The 18,800-nt window shown below is 41.6% G+C and overlaps 3 protein-coding genes across 4 annotated transcripts in view; 2 read left to right on the top strand and 1 right to left on the bottom strand.

Annotated features, from left to right (window-relative positions):
- LOC310991317 (uncharacterized protein) overlaps positions 1-18,800 on the bottom strand; it is a 64,329-nt gene that overhangs the window by 33,862 nt on the left and 11,667 nt on the right. The gene's annotated exons all lie outside the window — the stretch shown is intronic.
- LOC310991683 (NXPE family member 3-like) lies at positions 879-15,907 on the top strand. 2 transcript variants are annotated; one of them, XM_083979552.1, is made up of 7 exons: positions 879-1,053; positions 10,589-10,812; positions 11,761-12,189; positions 12,973-13,268; positions 13,621-13,691; positions 14,936-15,130; positions 15,214-15,907. In XM_083979552.1, the coding sequence occupies exons 2-7, from the start codon at positions 10,657-10,659 to the stop codon at positions 15,753-15,755; spliced, it is 1,689 nt and encodes a 562-aa protein (XP_083835678.1). In that variant the 5' UTR covers positions 879-1,053; positions 10,589-10,656; the 3' UTR covers positions 15,756-15,907. The 2 variants fall into 2 exon arrangements, with proteins under 2 accessions (XP_083835678.1, XP_083835677.1); XM_083979551.1 differs by having other exon boundaries at positions 14,933-15,130.
- LOC310991835 (nuclear factor 7, brain-like) lies at positions 3,736-5,244 on the top strand (the record flags this gene model as incomplete). The annotated part of the gene is made up of 1 exon (XM_083979766.1): positions 3,736-5,244. Exon 1 carries the CDS (start codon positions 3,784-3,786, stop codon positions 5,242-5,244), a length of 1,461 nt encoding a protein of 486 aa, XP_083835892.1. The 5' UTR covers positions 3,736-3,783.

The following is an 18,800-nucleotide window of genomic DNA, read 5'->3' as shown; positions in this document are numbered from 1 at the left end:
CATTTAGTCATAAATATGCACACTTCTGAATGTAACTGCTTCAAAAATAATCCTAAAATTGTTATAATAATGATAATGCGTGATCATACTTTATGTAACTGCTGCTTGATTTGTATTATAATTAATGCAACTGTTATGTGATTGTTGTTTTGATTTGATGTGCTCTCGACGTCATTGGAAATGAGGGTTTACCCTCAATGGCCTTCGAGATCTAAATAAAGGTTAAAGAAAGAAAGAAGCGGGTCGGGCAGAGCAGTCAGTTAGCCGGTGTTGCTGGGTAAATTAGCAGCCTCGGAGACACAGGTCTGACCCACCCTAGCCCCGCCCTCTCGTCCAAATATGGTTTCTTCTGGCTCCAAAAATCAAAGACAGCGGCAGCCTGTAAGCCAAACTCCGCTTCAAAAACGGCCCTTCACAAACCAATGGGTGACGTCACGGAGGGTTGCCACTTGGTCACCATGTGCTTTTGCATACCTGACAGTTGCTAAAAAAAAAAAAACGAGGACAGCGCTGCAGAGCCGTCAGAGGAGCGGTCTGCTGTTCCTCTCTCTGGTGTTTGGCTGCACTTTGTATAAAAATAGTTCAAAAACTGTCACCCTTGGTGCCTTTCTGTTAAAGAATGAAAAACCCACGGTATCCTCATTGAAGCCCATGTGTACTGTCTGGGGTGGCCCAACATAGATACATACATGAAGGCACGGACACACATACACACACACAAACTGAGAGCGGCCAGACCCTAACCTTTTATACAGTCTATGGGCCAGACACACATATCCACATGCACTCACAGACACACACAGATACTCTGTTGACACCACCCACTGTAGAGAGTGCCATGTCCCAGTGGCACGGATGAAAAGAAGAAGAATAATAAGAAGAAGACGAAGAAACACACAGGATTACAAGAGCGCCATGTCCCCATGAGGCACTAATGAAACTAAAAATAGTTGAGCAGAGTCCAGGAGGCATATCACATTACAGGTTTGGACCGTGACTGAACAACACAGACTCAGTGGATTGTACGGAGAGAGTCGAAGGGAATAAACTTTGGTGAGTCTTGTTGCTTTGAAGAAATCTGAAAAAATGGCTGAGAAAATCGCTCTTGTTGAAAGTTTCCTGAGTTGCCACGTGTGTTTAGAGACTTTCAGAGATCCTGTGTCTCTGAGCTGCGGCCACAGCTTCTGTTCAAGCTGCCTGCAACAAGTCTGGGAACAAGCTGAAAACAAAAACTGTCCCATTTGTAGAAGGAAATCTCAAATATATCAAAATATGTCACATTTAGGTCTGTGATGTTCAGTTAGTTTTTCTACCATAATGGGTTTTTTGTTTGTTTTTTCTAGAACAAGCAGCAATGTCTGGCAGCTCTGAGTTTTTACTCAACCTTTGCATTGCTTTTATTAAAGGGATAGTTCAACATTTTGGCAAATTGTCCCATTGCCATAATCCCTATAGTGATAGCTGTAGGTTTGTTACCTTTAATTGTCGGTGCAAGCTATTTTTAGAACGGCGGAGCAGAGCCGTGAGCTGCTCAGAGCTACGCTACAGAGGCTCATGGGATTTCTTGGTTTCTCTTCATCAAACTCATCAAATACACAATCCAACAACTCCAAAACGCTCTGGTGGACAAGTTGTGATCTGCACATTCACCACGCTATGAGATAATAACACAACGTTACCAGACAGAGTTGTTTTAGAGGGAAATGAATGCAAAACGGGGCAGTTTTTCAGCAAGCAGTCTCTGCATTTACCTCTAAAACAATTCCCGTCTCGTAACGCTCTGTTATTATCTCATACTGCTTTGTTTATTTTTTTTGTTTCATGGACGGAGGAAGGGCTTCCTTAATATTTTGTCATTTTGTCCACATGTGTACTGTATGTTTCTTTTTAAGACTAATTCTAAAAATATTTGCGATTGACTGTACTTACATTGAGGACTTGTTATTGGTTTTTGCTTTAAGAAAGTGTGAGTTTATTGTGGTAAAGAATTCTAGTGTTGTGTGAAAGATATAGGTGAGATGTATTTCATCCAGAAATTTGTAAATAAATCCTGGGTGGATAGTCCACTGCTGTCGGGACCCTGAGTGAGACACGGAAGCTGACAGGACCAAGTGAGAGGACGGTTCCTGTCCCACTCCTTGTTGGAAACTTGGCTGTGGTGCCATAGCCTATTTTAGTCCAAAAGTCAAGTGTTATTTTTGTGCTCAGGCCACAACAGCACACACAAGTTCAGATCTGAAAACAAGCAGATAAAAGTAGGTTCAGGAGACTTTCTTTGTGTCTTTGTGAGATTCATTTTATAAACTGACGCCACAACAACCAATGAAAAATTAGCATTTTTAACAGTTTGAATCTGAATGTGCTCAATAAATGTTTTATCTTAATTTCCTCATAGCACTGTCTTACACAAACTACTGTAACTGCTATATTCAGCTATTCAAAAGTTGTCTGGAAAAATGAGCTGATCAAAACTAAATTAGGTAACACTTTATTTTAAGGGGTCCTTGTTCCTGTGTATCTACCTAATTAATTACAGTGTAATTAGCCTACCTATGTAACCGTATGTAATAACATGTACTTACATTGTAAATACATAGTGTATTTTGGTGTACTTACAGGTCCTTGTTACACTTGTAATAAGAAATGCTTGTGCAAAGAGAGAGGCCACTTTGGCATTTCTTATTACAAGTGTAACAAGGACCTGTAAGTACATCAAAATACACTATGTATTTACAATGTAAGTACATGTTATTACATACGGTTACATAGGTAATTACACTGTAATTAATTAGGTAGATACACAGGAACCAGGACCCCTTAAAATAAAGTGTTACCCTAAATTATGTTGCTAGGAATAAAAGGGAAAATATGTAGTTTACATGCAGACAACTCCATCTGCTGGTGACTTAACAACCTGGCTGCATTTCCTGATAATTTAATAATTGACAGAGATAAAGAGACTTAAAGAAGATTTAGACTTTGCTGATCAGAGCTGACTGTGAGATGGGTGTGAGATATCTACTGGAAAACACACGTTTGGATTATTTTAAAGAGCAGAGACAGTGACTTGAGTCTCCCTGCTGAAGTTTAATAGACAAAACCCCAAATTACATCATGATATTTCTGAATGTGATCATAAAGACATGATTTAAATAGGACAGAGGAGCTTAGACCATGAAAGTGTTAGAAAATACTAAAATGACATTGAAAATAGGAATATTCTTTATAATATGACAGAAAGAGATTGTGTTTTATGAACAATTCATATCATACTCACAAATTAAATTTAAGTGTAATAAAAGTAGATTATTGTTGTTGTTGTTGTTGTTGTTGTTGTTGTTGTTGTTTTATTATCATGTAGCCTGAATTACAATGAAGTCTCATGACATAACAACCTGACCTCAAAACTTTAAATTGTTAGTTACTGTCAGCTGATTGTATTAAAGTTTTGATACTCAGTTAATCATCATTCCTCATATTTGCAAAGCAACAATAGTTTTGATTTCGTTTATTGATAAATAACTTAGATAATCAATTTGATTGAGTTTCTCAGCACCACCTAGTGGATAAAAAGACTGATGACAGTTTCATTTCAACCATTTCTCCACCCATAACAGAGTAAATGAAACTGAAAACAGTTGAGCAGAGACGAGACGTCACATTACAGGTTTCAAACCTCTTTACTGAACAACACAGACTCGGTGGATTGTACAGAGAAAGTCAAAGGGACTGAACTTTGGTGAGTCTTGTTATTGATTTAAAGAAATCTGGAAATCAGAGGAAATGGCTGAGAAAGCTGCTCTCTTGGAAAGTTTCCTGAGTTGCCACGTGTGTTCAGAGACTTTCAGAGATCCTGTGTCTCTGAGCTGCAGCCACAGCTTCTGTTCAAGCTGCCTGCAACAATTCTGGGAACAAGCTAAAAACAAAACCTGTCCCATTTGTAAAAGGAAATCTTCAAAGGATTATCCATCCATAAACTATTCGCTCAAAGAACTGGCTGACTCCTTTGTTGGGAAGCAGAACAGTAGTTCACCTGAGGAAGAAAAACAGAAGGAGGAGGAAGAGGACAAGGAAAAAGAGAAGGAAGAGGAAGAGGAGGAAGAAGAGAAGGAGGAGGTGGTGTGTGATGAACATCCAGACGTCCCTTATTGGTTCTGTGAGGACGAGCAGAAAGCTGTGTGTCCTGTCTGTGAGTTTCCTCTCCACCATGGACATAAAGTTGTTCCTATAGAAGAAGCAGTCAGTGACCTGAAGCAGCAGCTGGAATCTGACTTAAAGTCTCTGCAGGACAAGAAGAACAAATGCGAGGAAGTGGAAAAAACACACAATGAAATGATTCAACACTCCAAGAAGCAGCTGTCGTCCACAGAGAGGAAGATCAGAGCAGAGTTCAACAAGCTCCACCAGCTCCTGAGAGAGGAAGAGGAGTCCAGACTGGCAGCTCTGAGGGAGGAAGAGGAGCAGAAGGGGAAGACTATGAGCAGAGAGATGAAGATGATTGAGGAGCAGATCTCCTCTCTGTCAGACAGTATCTGTGCTGTTGAAGAAGAGCTGCAGAAACACAAGGTGGCGTTCCTCAGCAGCTATAAAGCCACTCAGACCAGAGCCAGAGCCCAGTGCTCACTGTCACATCCACAGCTGCTCTCAGGAGCTCTGATAGATGAGGCCAAACACCTGGGCAACCTGTCCTTCAGAGTCTGGGAGAAGATCAAGGAGAAGGTCCACTTCACTCCTGTCATCCTGGACCCAAACACTGCAAATCCCTTTCTCTATCTGTCTGATGATCTGACCTGTGTGAGATGGGGAGACACAGAGCAGCAGCTTCCTGACAATCCAGAGAGAAACACGATGTATGCCCAAATTCTGGGCTCTGAGGGCTTCAGCTCAGGGAAACACAGCTGGGAGGTGGAGGTGGGAGATTATCCTGACTGGGTTGTGGGTTTGGCTAAAGAGTCAGTTGACAGGAAGGAAGAGATATTAGCTTCACCAGAATATGGAATCTGGTGCATGAAGCATCGCAGTGGAAAATACACCAATAGTGGTGAGACTGTGACAGTGAAGAAGAGTCTCCAGAGGATCAGAGTCCAGCTGGACTATGACGGGGGGGAGGTGTCCTTCTACGACCCTGAAGACATGACTCACATCTGCACTCACAGAGACACTTTCACTGAGAAACTCCTCCCATATTTCAGTATTGGACCGTCTGGTAATGGTAAAACCTCTGATATCAAAATCTGTCACTGAGATCAGTCTGTGATGTTCAGGGAGTTAGTTTTTCTATCATGATGGTTTGAGGTTTATTAAACTCTAAACTCATCATCACACTTTACAGCCAACCTGCTTCTACACCTGCTCACCCGTCATTTTGTCTTTAAATCACATTTGATTTGATGTTGAGGGTCCCTGAAATATTTAGCTCGCTGATTTTGGGCTCTGAATCATCCAGAACTGTGTTAATGTACAAAACTGAAACAACTCAACAACCGAATGAGATCAGGTGATGATCAGATGCTTTTGTTTTAATTTACCAACAGTGTAACATTCATTGTAATGACTCATCATATCATGTAGCTACTGTATTTTTTCTTTAACTTCTATCATCATCTGTTTTTAGTTTGTAAGATTTATGTTTCACTATTGATTATTGAGTCACATAAACTAATTTTATTCTGTCTTTACTGCTAGAAATTAATTATGTGAAAAGTTTTTTTTTAAATATTCATTTGTTGCTGTCATGGAAACTTAGTGCATTATTGTCCCCAAACTGGTGTTTCTACAAAATCATTTAGTTCTAGTTTTGCTTTATTTTACATGAGTGCAGTTGTCAATACATATAAACCATGTAAAACAATTATGTAGCAAATGTTTACACAACTTGGATCAATCAGTGATTAAAACTTAATTTTTCTCCCAGTTCAAGTCTCATCTGTCTTAGTAGCTACAGCTGTTAACTACATTTCTTCTTTCCCTGTTGTTTTAAGACTCAGCTGTTAAAGCAGATATCAGCTTCACGGCCGTTTCGGCTAATGCTGCGTTCAAGGCAGGCTTTTGAAACCGTAAGTTACAGCTTCAAGTCACAACTACGACTTGGTAGCGTTCCAGGTAACCCGTAGCTCGTGTTTTTACCATCCTGTTGTCTGTGAAAGTTCCCTATAACGGCCACTCGTAACTTCCGACCCGTGAACTCGTACCAGATCGAACTGGTATGACTTCACAGGAAGGAAAAACACAAAGTACGAGTTTCTTTGAACGCACCATGAGTTAGCAGCCCCCGCCCTTGTCAGGCATCAATTGGTCCTCGTGCTACGTCACCACATTCACGCGCATCCCTTGGCTGCACACACAGCCCTTCATGCCGTTCTCTCTCCTCATTGGATAACACTTGTATCCCACAAGGAAAATTTTCTCCTCGGGTTACAGCAGAGCAGAGTGACGGAGAGACTCGTGTTTAGGCTGAAATACTTCATGTAAGTGATTGCTGACGGAAAATAGGACTATTTAGGACTTATATTAACAAAAACATTCCACTGATATCTGCTTTAACTCAGCTGGATGCACATTAAAATATAAATAACTCAACTGGTGCAGATGCTGATAATAGCTGAAGATCACTGGATATGACAAGCTCTCTGCCAGGGCTCATAATCCAGTGATAATGGTATTGTTATTATAATACTGACTGGTCTTAAAGGAGTAAAAATTGAATACCGGTATTTTAATATACCTGCTTGAACAGTTTTAATTGTCGTTTGACTGTATTACATGTTACCTCAGCTGTCTTACTTATTATAAGGATAAAGTGAGACACACTGATGCATTCACCCACAATAAACTGCCCCACCTAACTGTATATGATTGAATAATTAATGGGAGTTGTGTACGAGCACATGGCGGCTGGTGACTGAAAAAACTGCGGAGGACGGGAGGAATACCAGTCCATGGCGTCTTGTTATTTGATACTTGTTGACTACTTATCCCTACTGACTAATATTCAATGTACAGAAAATGGGCTTTATGCATAGCTCCACTACTTCCTGAAATAAGCCAGCTCTTTAATTCCTGTTTTGTTTTATTGGACCAACTGATTAATCCAGGTTCTAAAAATAGCTTGCACCGACAATTAAAGGTAACAAACCTGCTGCTACGACTATAGGGATTATGGCAATGGGCCAATTTGCCAAAATGTTGAACTATCCCTTTAACGCCTGTAAATGTCACAATGGAAATTGTGAGAACACTGATTTAAAAAAAAAAAAAAAAGAGAAAAAACATAAAACCATGAAATCTGGCATTTCAGGGCTTCAATACAAGACGGACATTACATACGAGCAGCATGGAGGTATTTGGATGTTTTTTGGTGTGTCTTTTTGTTACGAAGACAGTTGGTATCCATTTGCAACCGTTATATGGACATGCACTGCTACACCGAGACCCCCTGTAACTCAGAGAAGCCACGGAGGACTCTGAAACTTCTCCCAGCCCTTAGTCGACATGAGGGTGAGTAGATAATGAGTTTTGGGTGAACTATCCCTTTAAAACAAACCTCATGGGATGTGTCCATAACTGAATTAATGTTAATAAATATGATAATATATTCAGTAATAGATATAAGAAAAGACAGAAGTATTTTGTGTAAATAGAAGCTTTTATTTCTGATACTCTCAGTTTATTTTACTTGTAATACCTCTGTGCTTTTAAATAGGAAATATGTCAACAGCTCTTCTACCACTGCTGTATCCTATAGCTCAATATTTATTCATAGGCTAACATTGAATTAATCCATACAGGTGTGATACCAAGAGGAATAGGTGTTGTTGTCACATGGGTAAGTTGTCTCAACCAAAGGGGGCAACTAAAAAGTGGACTACTAGTTTTCTTCCTTTACATGTCAGGGGTCATATCCTGTCTGAGAAGACAATAACTCATTGTAAGCTGTGATGAGCACCTAGTTATCAGTTTCATATATTTTAAATAAGCTTCTTTCAGATAAAAATCCTAACAGTGATGTCAGCATAATGCTGAGAAACAAGCATGAAAACATAACAAAGCACTGACAAATAAGACTGATGTGAACATTGATATTGAACTCATCACACAAGCCAGCTTAATCCTGGACAACGCTGTACCACTGGTCCTGCTGCATACCTGACACGGCGCAGTACACCTGGCCAACGTAGAGCTTCGCCTTCACCACGACGGACCGATACAATGACTGCATTACTGCGGCCGCTGCACCGATCCGGCTGTCAATCTTGTGTTCTATCCTTTCCTCACTCGTGAACAAGACCCCAAAATATTTAAACTCCTCCACCTAAGGCAGGAACTCCCCCGACCTGGAGGGTGCAAGCCACCTTTTTCCGGTCGAGAACCATGGCCTCGGACTTGGAGGTGCTGATTCTCATCCCAGCCGCTTTACACTCGGCTGCAAACCAGTGCTTGCTGGAGGTCCTGGTGCCTAGAAATTCCGTCCATGAAAATAATGAACAGAACCGGTGACAAAGGGCAGCCCTGCCAGAGGCCGACTTACTGCCGGCAATGTGAACCAAGCTCCTGCTCCGGTCGTACAGGGACTGTGCAGCCCTCAGCAGAGGGCCTCCAACCCCATAGTCCCAGAGCATCTCCCACAATGCTTTCTCCAAGTCCAGCACATGTGGACTGGTTGGCCAAACTCCCACAAACCCTCGAGCACCCTGCGGAGGATGTAGACGCATGTATGATGTAAACCGCATTGTTCCTCCTGAATCCGAGGTTCGACTATCGGTCCAGTACCCTGGAATAGACTTTCCCGGGGAGGCTGAGGAATGTGATCCCCCGATAGTTGGAACACACCCCTCGGTCCCCCTTTTTGAAGAGAGGGACCACCACCCTGGTCCGTCAGTCCAGAGGCACTGTCCCCAACTGCCACGCGATGTTGCAGAGGCATCAGCCATGACAGCCCCGCAACATCCAGAGACTTAAGGTACTGGAGGTACTTGAGGCGGATCTCATCCACCCCCGGTGCCTTGCCACAGAGAAGCTTCACCAGGTGGTGATCAGGTGACAGCTCAGCCCCTCTCTTCACCCGAGTGTCCAAGACGTACGGCCGGAGGTCAGATGACACAACTACAAAGTTGATCATTGACCTCCGGCCTAGGGTGTCCTGGTCCCACGTGCACTGATGGACACCTTTATGCCTGAACATGGTGTTCGTTATCGACAAAACTGTGACTAGCACAGAAATCCAACAACAAAACACCACTGGGGTTCCTCCCACGTGCCCACGTGAGCGTTTAAGTCCCCCAGTAGAACAATGGAGTCCCCAGTTGGAGCACTTTCCAGCACCACTCCAAGGGACTCCAGGAAGGCCGGGTATTCTGCCCTGCCGTTCGGCCCGTAGGCTGAAACAATGGTGCGAGACCTATCCCCGACCCGAAGGCGCAGTGAGGCAACCCTCTCATTCACCAGGGAAAACTCCTGGGGAGCTATGAGCAAGCCCACACCAGCTCGCTGCCTCTCACCACGGGCAACTCCAGAGTGGAAGAGAGTGCAGCCTCTCTGAAGGAGTTGGGTTATGGAGCGCAAACTGTGTGTGGAGGTGAGCCCGACCAACAAAAATATCTTTCAAGTACAAAACACAATTCTACAACTACAGAACTGTCACGTGACTTTTGGCAGTAATATTATGCCTTGATGATCCACACACAAATGCACTCAGATCCACACACAAATCATGGATGTATTAGACCTGGATATGGAAATCTCAGCCGATTTTTTTCCCAGTGGCCTGCACTCATGGTATTGCAAATCATGGTATGCCCAAAAAGCATTTTTCCCATAGACCACAATAGTAAAAGAGAAGCTCAAACTTTGGAATGCCCTGCCTCTCTCTTTTAGTCTAAGATGTTCAGAATCTGTGGACTCTTTTAGGAAACAACTGAAAACTTTTTTATTTAAGCAGGCTTTTAGTTAATGTGTTAAATTGTTTTATTCATTGTATTTTATTTTTTAGGTTTTTACTGTTGTATTTTATTTTATTGTGAAGCACTTTGTGATTGTTATCTGTCAAAAGTGCTATATAAATAAACCTTACTTACTTACTTACTTACTTACTTCAGGGTTATTTAAAATGTCCGAATTCCATACTTTTTCCAGACCCTATAATTTCCAAACTTCTCGGAAAAAAAATTCAAATAATTTGTGATATTTGAGTAAATAGATGTGCATAATATAAAAAAGCATGTAATTAACCTTTTGTTTTAATTATTCTGAATGTGTATGCCAATATGTAACCAAATAATTTCCAGGAGATTGTAGCTAACAGAATAATTAACCCAAATAACTTCAGATAAGACCAAAACCAGATAAGTATTAAGATAAATATATTTCCAGACAATAGTTTCCATTTTCCATACTTTTCCAAACCTGGAAATGTATAAAATCAAATTTCATACTTTTCCATATACTTTCCATACTTGCATAGGAACCCTAGGAGCCAGACACACATGACAAACTATTTGGATAGTGAGAATTTTACAATTTGAGTTTTACATTATTTCACAAGAACAAGTTGTGGGTTACAACTTTCTTTTGTTTGATTTTTTACTTGTAGTTCCAGATTAACTGGTCACAGTAGGTTGCAGCAGCCAGAGAAGAAACGAAGACAGATTCCTGATCAGGATGGTCCAGGCTTGTAAAACAAGGGAGGCAAACTTTTGCCTTCCAAAGTACGGAGTCATCTTCCTGTTACTGGCTGTGTTCATTTTAATCTATGTGCTACATGACATCATCTTAGAGGAGGGGAGGACCTGCCCTTTTGAAAAAAGCCAATCTGAGGTGAAGTAAATTTATACAATTTGTGTTATTAACAATTAAATTTCAGGTTTGTATGTTTACACAAATAGGTTTAGTTTTAAATGTATTTGTGTTAGTTAGAAACAAAGGATTTTTTTCCCGAACAAGAATGAAAAAGTAATGCAAGGCAATCTTCTTGCGTTCATAATCTCAACCAAAAAAACCTTGTCACCTTTATTCTTTTCTACTCAACACCAAATACCCATCAGCTATTGATAAAAATAAAATTATCTTATATGCATATTTCAATATTGCATTAACTACCAGAGCTACTTAAAAGAGTTGAGGCAATTTGTGCATAATTTGTGTAGATCAAGCATGATTAAGCTTTGTTTAAACTTCTCTCTTTTTTTGTATATGAAAAAAATCTTTGTAATATTTAGCCATTTAGATTAAACTTGGTATGAATTACTTTATTTTTTATATGTCCTATGAATGAGCAATGAGACAAACAGCACACAGTCATATTCACACACTGCAGTGGCCAAATATCTTCCTTGCAAGTTTGACAATGTGCAGAGTTTGGGATCTGCTTGTCACTGTCCCATGCACCTGCCTGAAAATAAATGTGTTCAGTATTTTTTTCTTTGAATAATTATTTTAAAAATGAAGTTTTTATATAAGTAGTTTGTGTAGTGGCATGGTGGTGTGACGGTTAGCACATGAGCTTCCCAACCAGGAAGTTCAGAGTTTAAATCAAATGATTTAATCTCGCCTGAGATACATAAATTAATTATGCAAAGAGTTGCCTCAACTTTCTAAAGTAGATCAGTGTAGCTGACCCTATTTGAAATGTTCACTGTTAGTTTTCACATGCACACAATTTAATGTCTTACAACCATAAAAAACTCTCTGACAACAGTAATTTCATACTGTGTGGCAGGAAACATCTTCCTCACTGGCTCTACTTTCCCTCCACTTCACTTTCAGCATGAAGTCAACTCCACCATGATCCTCCCAAAAGTTTTAACTGAACCTTACATGCATCACGGCTTCTGCACCTTCAAGCCACTAACCACGCAGGACACTCAGGAAGAGGACCTCATACTGGACTCCATTGCGTGGCCTGAAACCGCAGCTCTGGTTTCTTTGGAGCAGACCAGCGATCCTGCTCACAGCACCTTCACACTTCTCCCAAAGAAGGGAGGAGGACAGTGGCGTGTAGGAGATCAGTTGGAGGTTTTGATTAAAATGTACGACTTCCGAGGCCAACCCAAGCAATCTGGGGGGGACTTCTTAGTCAGCCGTCTACATAACCGGGAGCTTGGTGCAGGTGTGGCTGGGCAAATGGAGGATCACCTCAATGGCTCCTACTCTGCTGTGTTCTCTTTGCTCTGGGAGGGGAGCGCTGAGGTTGAGGTGACGCAAAAAAAAACTCAAGTTCAGTAGGGATGTAACGATACACTCAACTCACGATTCGATACGATTCACGGTTTTTTGTTCACGATTACGATTTTCTCACGATTCTTTTTAAATCAAAATGAGCTACAGACAAATTATGACCTAATAAAATGATCCTTTATTCATAAGAGAAATTGCAACTGAAATAGTCACCTTTCATTACAGATACACTGCACATCACCATTTATCATCAATTCACATCGGCTATCACTGCCACTGCGGTCAGTTGGAGCAGCAGTCCACTGCAATCAGAGCCTCGCACCGCTGCATGCCGCTGACCAACCATCAGCCTCAGCTCAGTCACTAACTCACCTCATCTACCGTGTTTATTGGTGATAAACAGGCATACTGCCTGTAATTAAAACCTGACCGGACCCAACACTGCCAGACTCATAAGCAACGAGCGACCGCAAGGGGGGTACTGAGGGACAAGAGAGATAGAGAGAGAAAAGAGAGTGAATTAGTATGTGTGTGTGTGGTGGGCGTCGTCGTCTGGTGTCGAACAAGTGAATCAACCAGTGACTTTTGAGATACTGTAAGCTACTTCTCACCAGAGACTTTGTTCTCACGCAACGCGTTTTTATTTATTTCAACCGATGCAAGTATTTGTACTGATTTTTATTCGTGTCACGATGCATCGTTACATCCCTAGTTGTAAGTCTTTATTCAAATTGAACCCCATGCCCTCTCGAGGCCTGTGCTTGTTTTCTCAGTGAAAGCTCTGTTTCTCTATCCCATCAGGTGACACTGGTTCACTCTAGTGAGGCTGTGACCGTCCTGCAAAGACTGACCAGGGAACAGCCAGACAGGATTTACTTTCAAAGCACCTTCCGCTCAGGCTCGGTGTCAGAGAAGACCACCTGTAACGTCTGTCTGCATCCGACCCGGCAGCCGCTGTGCAACTACACTGACCTCCAAACAGGTGACCCGTGGTTCTGCTACAAGCCAAAGAAGCTGAGCTGTGACACCAGGGTCACACACTCTATGGGAGGGTTCAGAAGAAATCTCACGGCTAAGGAGGAGCAGCTTTTTCAAAGGTGAGGGAGCAGAGACACGTAGGACTGTTTTGAATGATTTTACATCTGTACATCATGTATACATTTTTATATATTTGTTATTAAAAATTGTGTTTCTTTTTCTTTATTCTAACTATTGGTCGTATTTTTCTATTTGTATTGTGTTTTTTGTGTTATTTGCTTGCTGCTGTAACACAATCATTTCCCAGCCTGGGATCAACAAAGTGTATCTTCATTTTAGTCTGGAATACATACATATACAGTAGAGTATTACCTATAGCTAGTAGATGTGCATATTTAAAATAGATTTACAGTTTTTGAAGCAGCAGTCTGCTGTAACCCATCTTATTATGTTCACTCTGTTTTCCATCAGTAAAGTCAACATGAAAGCCTCTATTAAGGCTTCAGGACCTGCCAGTGTCACTGTGTTGCCAAAAACAACAGGTAAAGCAGGATTTTGACAATAATGATCAATGTTGCTCTACTTTAAATACAGTATACGACAGGTTGTTAGAGGTAAATCAGGCAGGAAGCTTTGTGCAAACAGAACCGATGTTTGATTGTATGTGTGGGTGGTGGTGGGTATATGCTGCTCAATCAGTGTTTTTATTCACCATTTACATATTTTTTCTGTATACTTGTGTGTGTTTCTCATGGCTGTGGGAAAGCAAAGCAAAATTTCCTGCACAACAGACAATACATTTACCGGTAATCTTAATTTTCTCATGCTGGCTTCAATGCAACTTACAGTGAAAAACAGATCAGAAGGCTGAAAGTAAAAAGTTGCACCAGCTATTGGAAATTGTATCAAAAGCCCACATTTTTGTAAAAAAAAAAAAAAGTTTACATGCACGGTTACGCAGAGAGGAAAGGGAACAATTAGTGATGCAAAGTGAAAATCAGAATCTGTTTTTTGTCATTGCACAAAAAGCAGTACAGTGGAATTTAAAAAATGCTTCCATGAAAACATCAATGCACAGTACATATAATTCTCCCATTAAAACCTTGTCAACAATAATAATAATGTAATGATAGAAGGATCAATAAATGCAGATAATGACCAATACATATTGGACATTGAGACAGAGGGAGAGAGATGGGCATGGGGAGGTTTAAAGCAGCACTAAGTAACTTTTCAACCTTCATAAAATATTTTCATAACTTTTGTGATGATACATCGACTTACAACAAGTTGAATGACACCTCTGTCGTGGTCTGAGGGGGTCTGTATCTCTTTCTCTGGCACTAAGCAGCTTTGAGGAGCATGGTAGGAACCCGGCTCTCACTTTACTTTCACTTTCACTTTTGCGAGTCACAACAAGGAGGGAACAGGCAAAACAGCACTTTAGCAATGGATTATGTTTGTGTTTTCACTTTGAAATGATCCACTGGAAACAGAAACTTAGTTTTGATGTCTTCTGTTAATTTTAATGCAGGATATTTACAGGGCTTCACGCTAGTGTTCATGGGAAATGGAGTCTTCCTTCAGGCAAAACACTACCGCTTTGGTCCACAGGCGCTGCCAAACTCAACCAAAACTGAAAGTTCTTTAGTACTGCTTTAAAGATTGTTGGCTGATTTTGGTTCGGATAAAGATTTGTTTTCAGTGACAACACATTGACCTGAGCCCAAATTTAAAAAAGACTACTGGCGTCTCTATCCTTCACACTTCCCCTCATGTCCAGCAGAAGTGAACATCAGTGATGTGAAGTCTGGACACGCCGGTTATTACCACAAAGGAAGTTGGAGAGCACTGTGGGGAGCCCAGGTTCAACAATTCAACACCTCCACCATCGGTGACTGTCTGAGAGGCATGCAGGTCCACCTTTATGGAGACTCCACCATCAGACAGTGGTTTGAACACCTCACTACAGCAGTACCAGGTACCTGACCTGCAGGTATTTCTTCTGTTTGATGTTATTCTCACTGTGGAATTAATTCTTCATTTCTTGTTGAATGCTTCCAGATCTCATTGAGTTCGACCTGCACAGTCTGAAGCAAGCTGGACCTTTCATGGCTTTACATGATGCTCGCAACACCTTGGTGACGTACCGCTGCCATGGTCCTCCTCTCCGCTTTGGTAATGTTCCCACGAGCCAGCTCCGTTACATCGCCAATGAACTAGACGGTTTAACTGGAGGCAGAAGCACCGTTGTAGTTTTTGGCATCTGGTCTCACTTCAGCACTTACCCCATTGAGGTATACATCCGCAGGCTGCAGAGCATCCGCAGGGCGGTGGTGCGGCTGCTGGACAGAGCTCCAGACACAGTGGTCATCATCCGCACCGCGAACCCTAAAGCGCTGACGCTTGATGTTACACTGACCAACAGTGACTGGTACTCTCTGCAGGGTGATAAGGTGCTCAGAGCCATTTTCAAAGGACTGAACGTTCATCTGGTGGATGCCTGGGAGATGGTCCTGGCCCACCACCTGCCACACAACCTCCACCCACAGCAGCCCATCATTAAAAACATGATTGATGTCGTTTTGTCCTACATATGCCCTTAATATGGCGGCTAGATGTGTGTGTTTGTGCTTTTTTCAAACACACACAGACCGGACTATCTAGTTTTTCTAATCTTTTTCTGAGCCAGCACAAAATAAAGGGTTTGGGTCGGCTTTAACAAATAACCACTGCTGAATCATCTCATTTAAAGAGGAACTATGCAAGATTTTTTTTACCTTAATGTGGCAAGGTGAAGAGGGCCCGGGCGGGGATTGAACCCACACCTCCCGGGTAAGAGTCATGCGCGCTTGCCAGTCACCCAAAGGGACATCCCCTTGGCCAAGTAGCCAGGGCACACGATCAATTGGAGGCATAGTGACAGGACCACCACTGTCACATCTCTCCCCCTCTTTTCACAAGCACGTCCTCGTGCTTCCGCGCAGGCTGCCACACATTAGGAATCCATGGACCCACCCCTAGTGCTACATGGATCCTGCCAACAACGCCAGAATGTGGCAAGGTGAAGAGGGCCCGGGCGGGGATTGAACCCACACCTCCCGGGTAAGAGTCATGCGCGCTTGCCAGTCACCCAAAGGGACATCCCCTTGGCCAAGTAGCCAGGGCACATGATCAATTGGAGGCATAGTGACAGGACCACCACTGTCACATTAACTATGCTTCATTTTTAATTAAACAGCTTTGGAGTAATTGTGATGGTTAAATAAATGACTTGTAACTTGTTATAGGGAGAATGGAGGCTCTCTGCCTTCCACCTAGCGTCTCTTGGCTGAAAACCAACCTTGCAAGATCGGAGCCTCTGACCCGGTGTCCTAGCTCTCGTCTCTGCGGCACCGCCACACAAACACGCCCTGTAACCTGTAATCTCTTGTTTATGACAGATAAGGGGTAGACAACATAAGTACCACTTTTTTATTGTTTTATTTTCTTTTTTCAATGAATGAAATAAACTAAACTAAACATAAGACCACACAAATATACACATCATGACATTGTATATGATAAATAATGTTATCCACCGTTGCATGGAATTGCTTTCTCTGGTAATGTGGAATTGCAGACGGACAGACAGGGTCTAAAACTAATTTCCCCACAGGGATAATAAAAGTATATTTAATTCAATTTAATTGAAATGAATCCATAAGTGTACCTTTTAATGTCAACTTTGTATACTGTGTGTTATGCGCAATGATTGGACATATGATTGAATTAATACTGAAACACGCTGAACATGTTTCTTGTTACAGTGACAGAAAAGTAAAAACCTTGTTCTGGATCAGTGTCAGTCAAGCTGTTAAAATGTTCACACTTTAACATTTCACCTCATTGTTTGTCACATTGAAAATCATCTGTGTATTTCAAATAAAAATTACACGATGTGTCATTGGTTGTGTCTTGAAAACAACAACAAGAAATTAAGTTGTGAATGAAATAAAGTGTTAAATTACAGTTGACATGTTCATACATCCACCTGCTGTGGACAAAACATGACAGTTTTCACAGGTGATAATCATTGACTCAGGTGAATGAAAATGAAGGTAAGTCTGACATTGTCGATCAGAGCTGAGACACCATTACAGGCAGTGGTGTAGTGGGGATTTCTTTTACTGGGTGGACGCCATCGAAATACCAAATCTGTGACGTCATTGAAATAAATATGTGACATCATTGAAATATCATCCACTGCCACACTAAGTTTAGTGTCACTGAACGTGTAATGTTTAATTGTTATCTAGCCTAATGGCACTGTCACAATCATTCACTCCAAAGTGTTGAAAGTCCAAGCCAAAGTGTTATAATCTCTAGACAAACAACTTTTAGACCTAGTACAGTAGGCCTGCCTAATCATAACACATGATGCATGAAACTGACACAGAATTGAAAGGAATCTGCATCCAGTGGAAATTGCCCGTTACTTTGCTATAGCTACCTCTGCCTGGCCATGTGCATTTGTTTACAATGGAACCGTCAAAAAATCAATAGATGGAGTGGTGGATATGATGTTATGAAGTGTATATTTGTGTAGTCTTAAGCAAAAGAATGCAGATTACTGAGCACGTTTGTGTTGTGGTGCCACAGAGAGGACAGCTGGGACACTGGGGGGCAGCGACCAGGATGTTGCAAGGTTTTCAGATGCCAGGTGGAAGGCAGAGAGCCTCAGTTCTCACAAGTAACAAGTTACAAGTCATGTACTTAACAATCACAATTACTCCAGAGCTTTGCAATTAAGGTGAAAATGTAGCATAGCCACAGGAAAATCCAGCTTAGTTCCTCTCAAAAAAAAAAAAAAAAAAAAAAGTCTTGGGGGACGCCGAACCCTCGTGTCCAACTACCACTACACCACTGATTACAGGGTTTGAGATCTCTACTGAAAAACACACTTTAGAGGACTGTAAGAGGAAAGTTGAGGACTCAGTAACTCGGTGAGTCTTGTTGCTGCTGTTGTACATGACATGGCTGACAACATGGCTCTCTTTGAAAAATACGTGAGTTGCCATGTGTGTTCAGAGACTTTCAGAGATCCTGTGTCTCTGAGCTGCAACCACAGCTTCTGTTCAAGCTGCCTGCAACAATTCTGCAAAGAGATGCCTCCATCTGTGTGTTGATCTGACCAGGGTCGTGTGAGATATGAGAACACATATCAGCAGCTTCCTGACAATCCAGAGAGATGCACCAAGTATCACACTGTCCTGGGCTCTGAGGGCTTCAGCTCAGGGAAACACAGCTGGCAGGTGGAGGTGGGAGATCAAGACATGACTCACATCTACACTGACAGAGACACTTTCATTGAGAAACTCCTCCCATTTCTTGATGTTACAAAGTCTGGTGATGCTTAAACCTCTGATATTAACTTTTTTTCTTTTTGTTCCCTGTTGATGTTTTAATACTCAGCTGGATGTACATAATAACAAACAAAATATAAATAATTCAACTGTGGTGCAGATGCTGATAATGATGTTTTAAGATCACTGGATACAACACGCTGTCTGTCAGGGCTCATAATCCAATTGTTGTTATGATACTGATAATTAAATATTTTAATATACCTGCTGAACAGTTTTTAAACTACTATACAATTGTCATTTGAC

Source organism: Trachurus trachurus, assembly GCF_905171665.1.
Source record: "Trachurus trachurus genome assembly, chromosome: 9".
In the NCBI taxonomy this organism is placed as follows: domain Eukaryota; kingdom Metazoa; phylum Chordata; class Actinopteri; order Carangiformes; family Carangidae; genus Trachurus; species Trachurus trachurus.
Note: the sequence above shows the minus strand (reverse complement) of the source record. Positions and strands in the feature narration are given on the sequence as shown.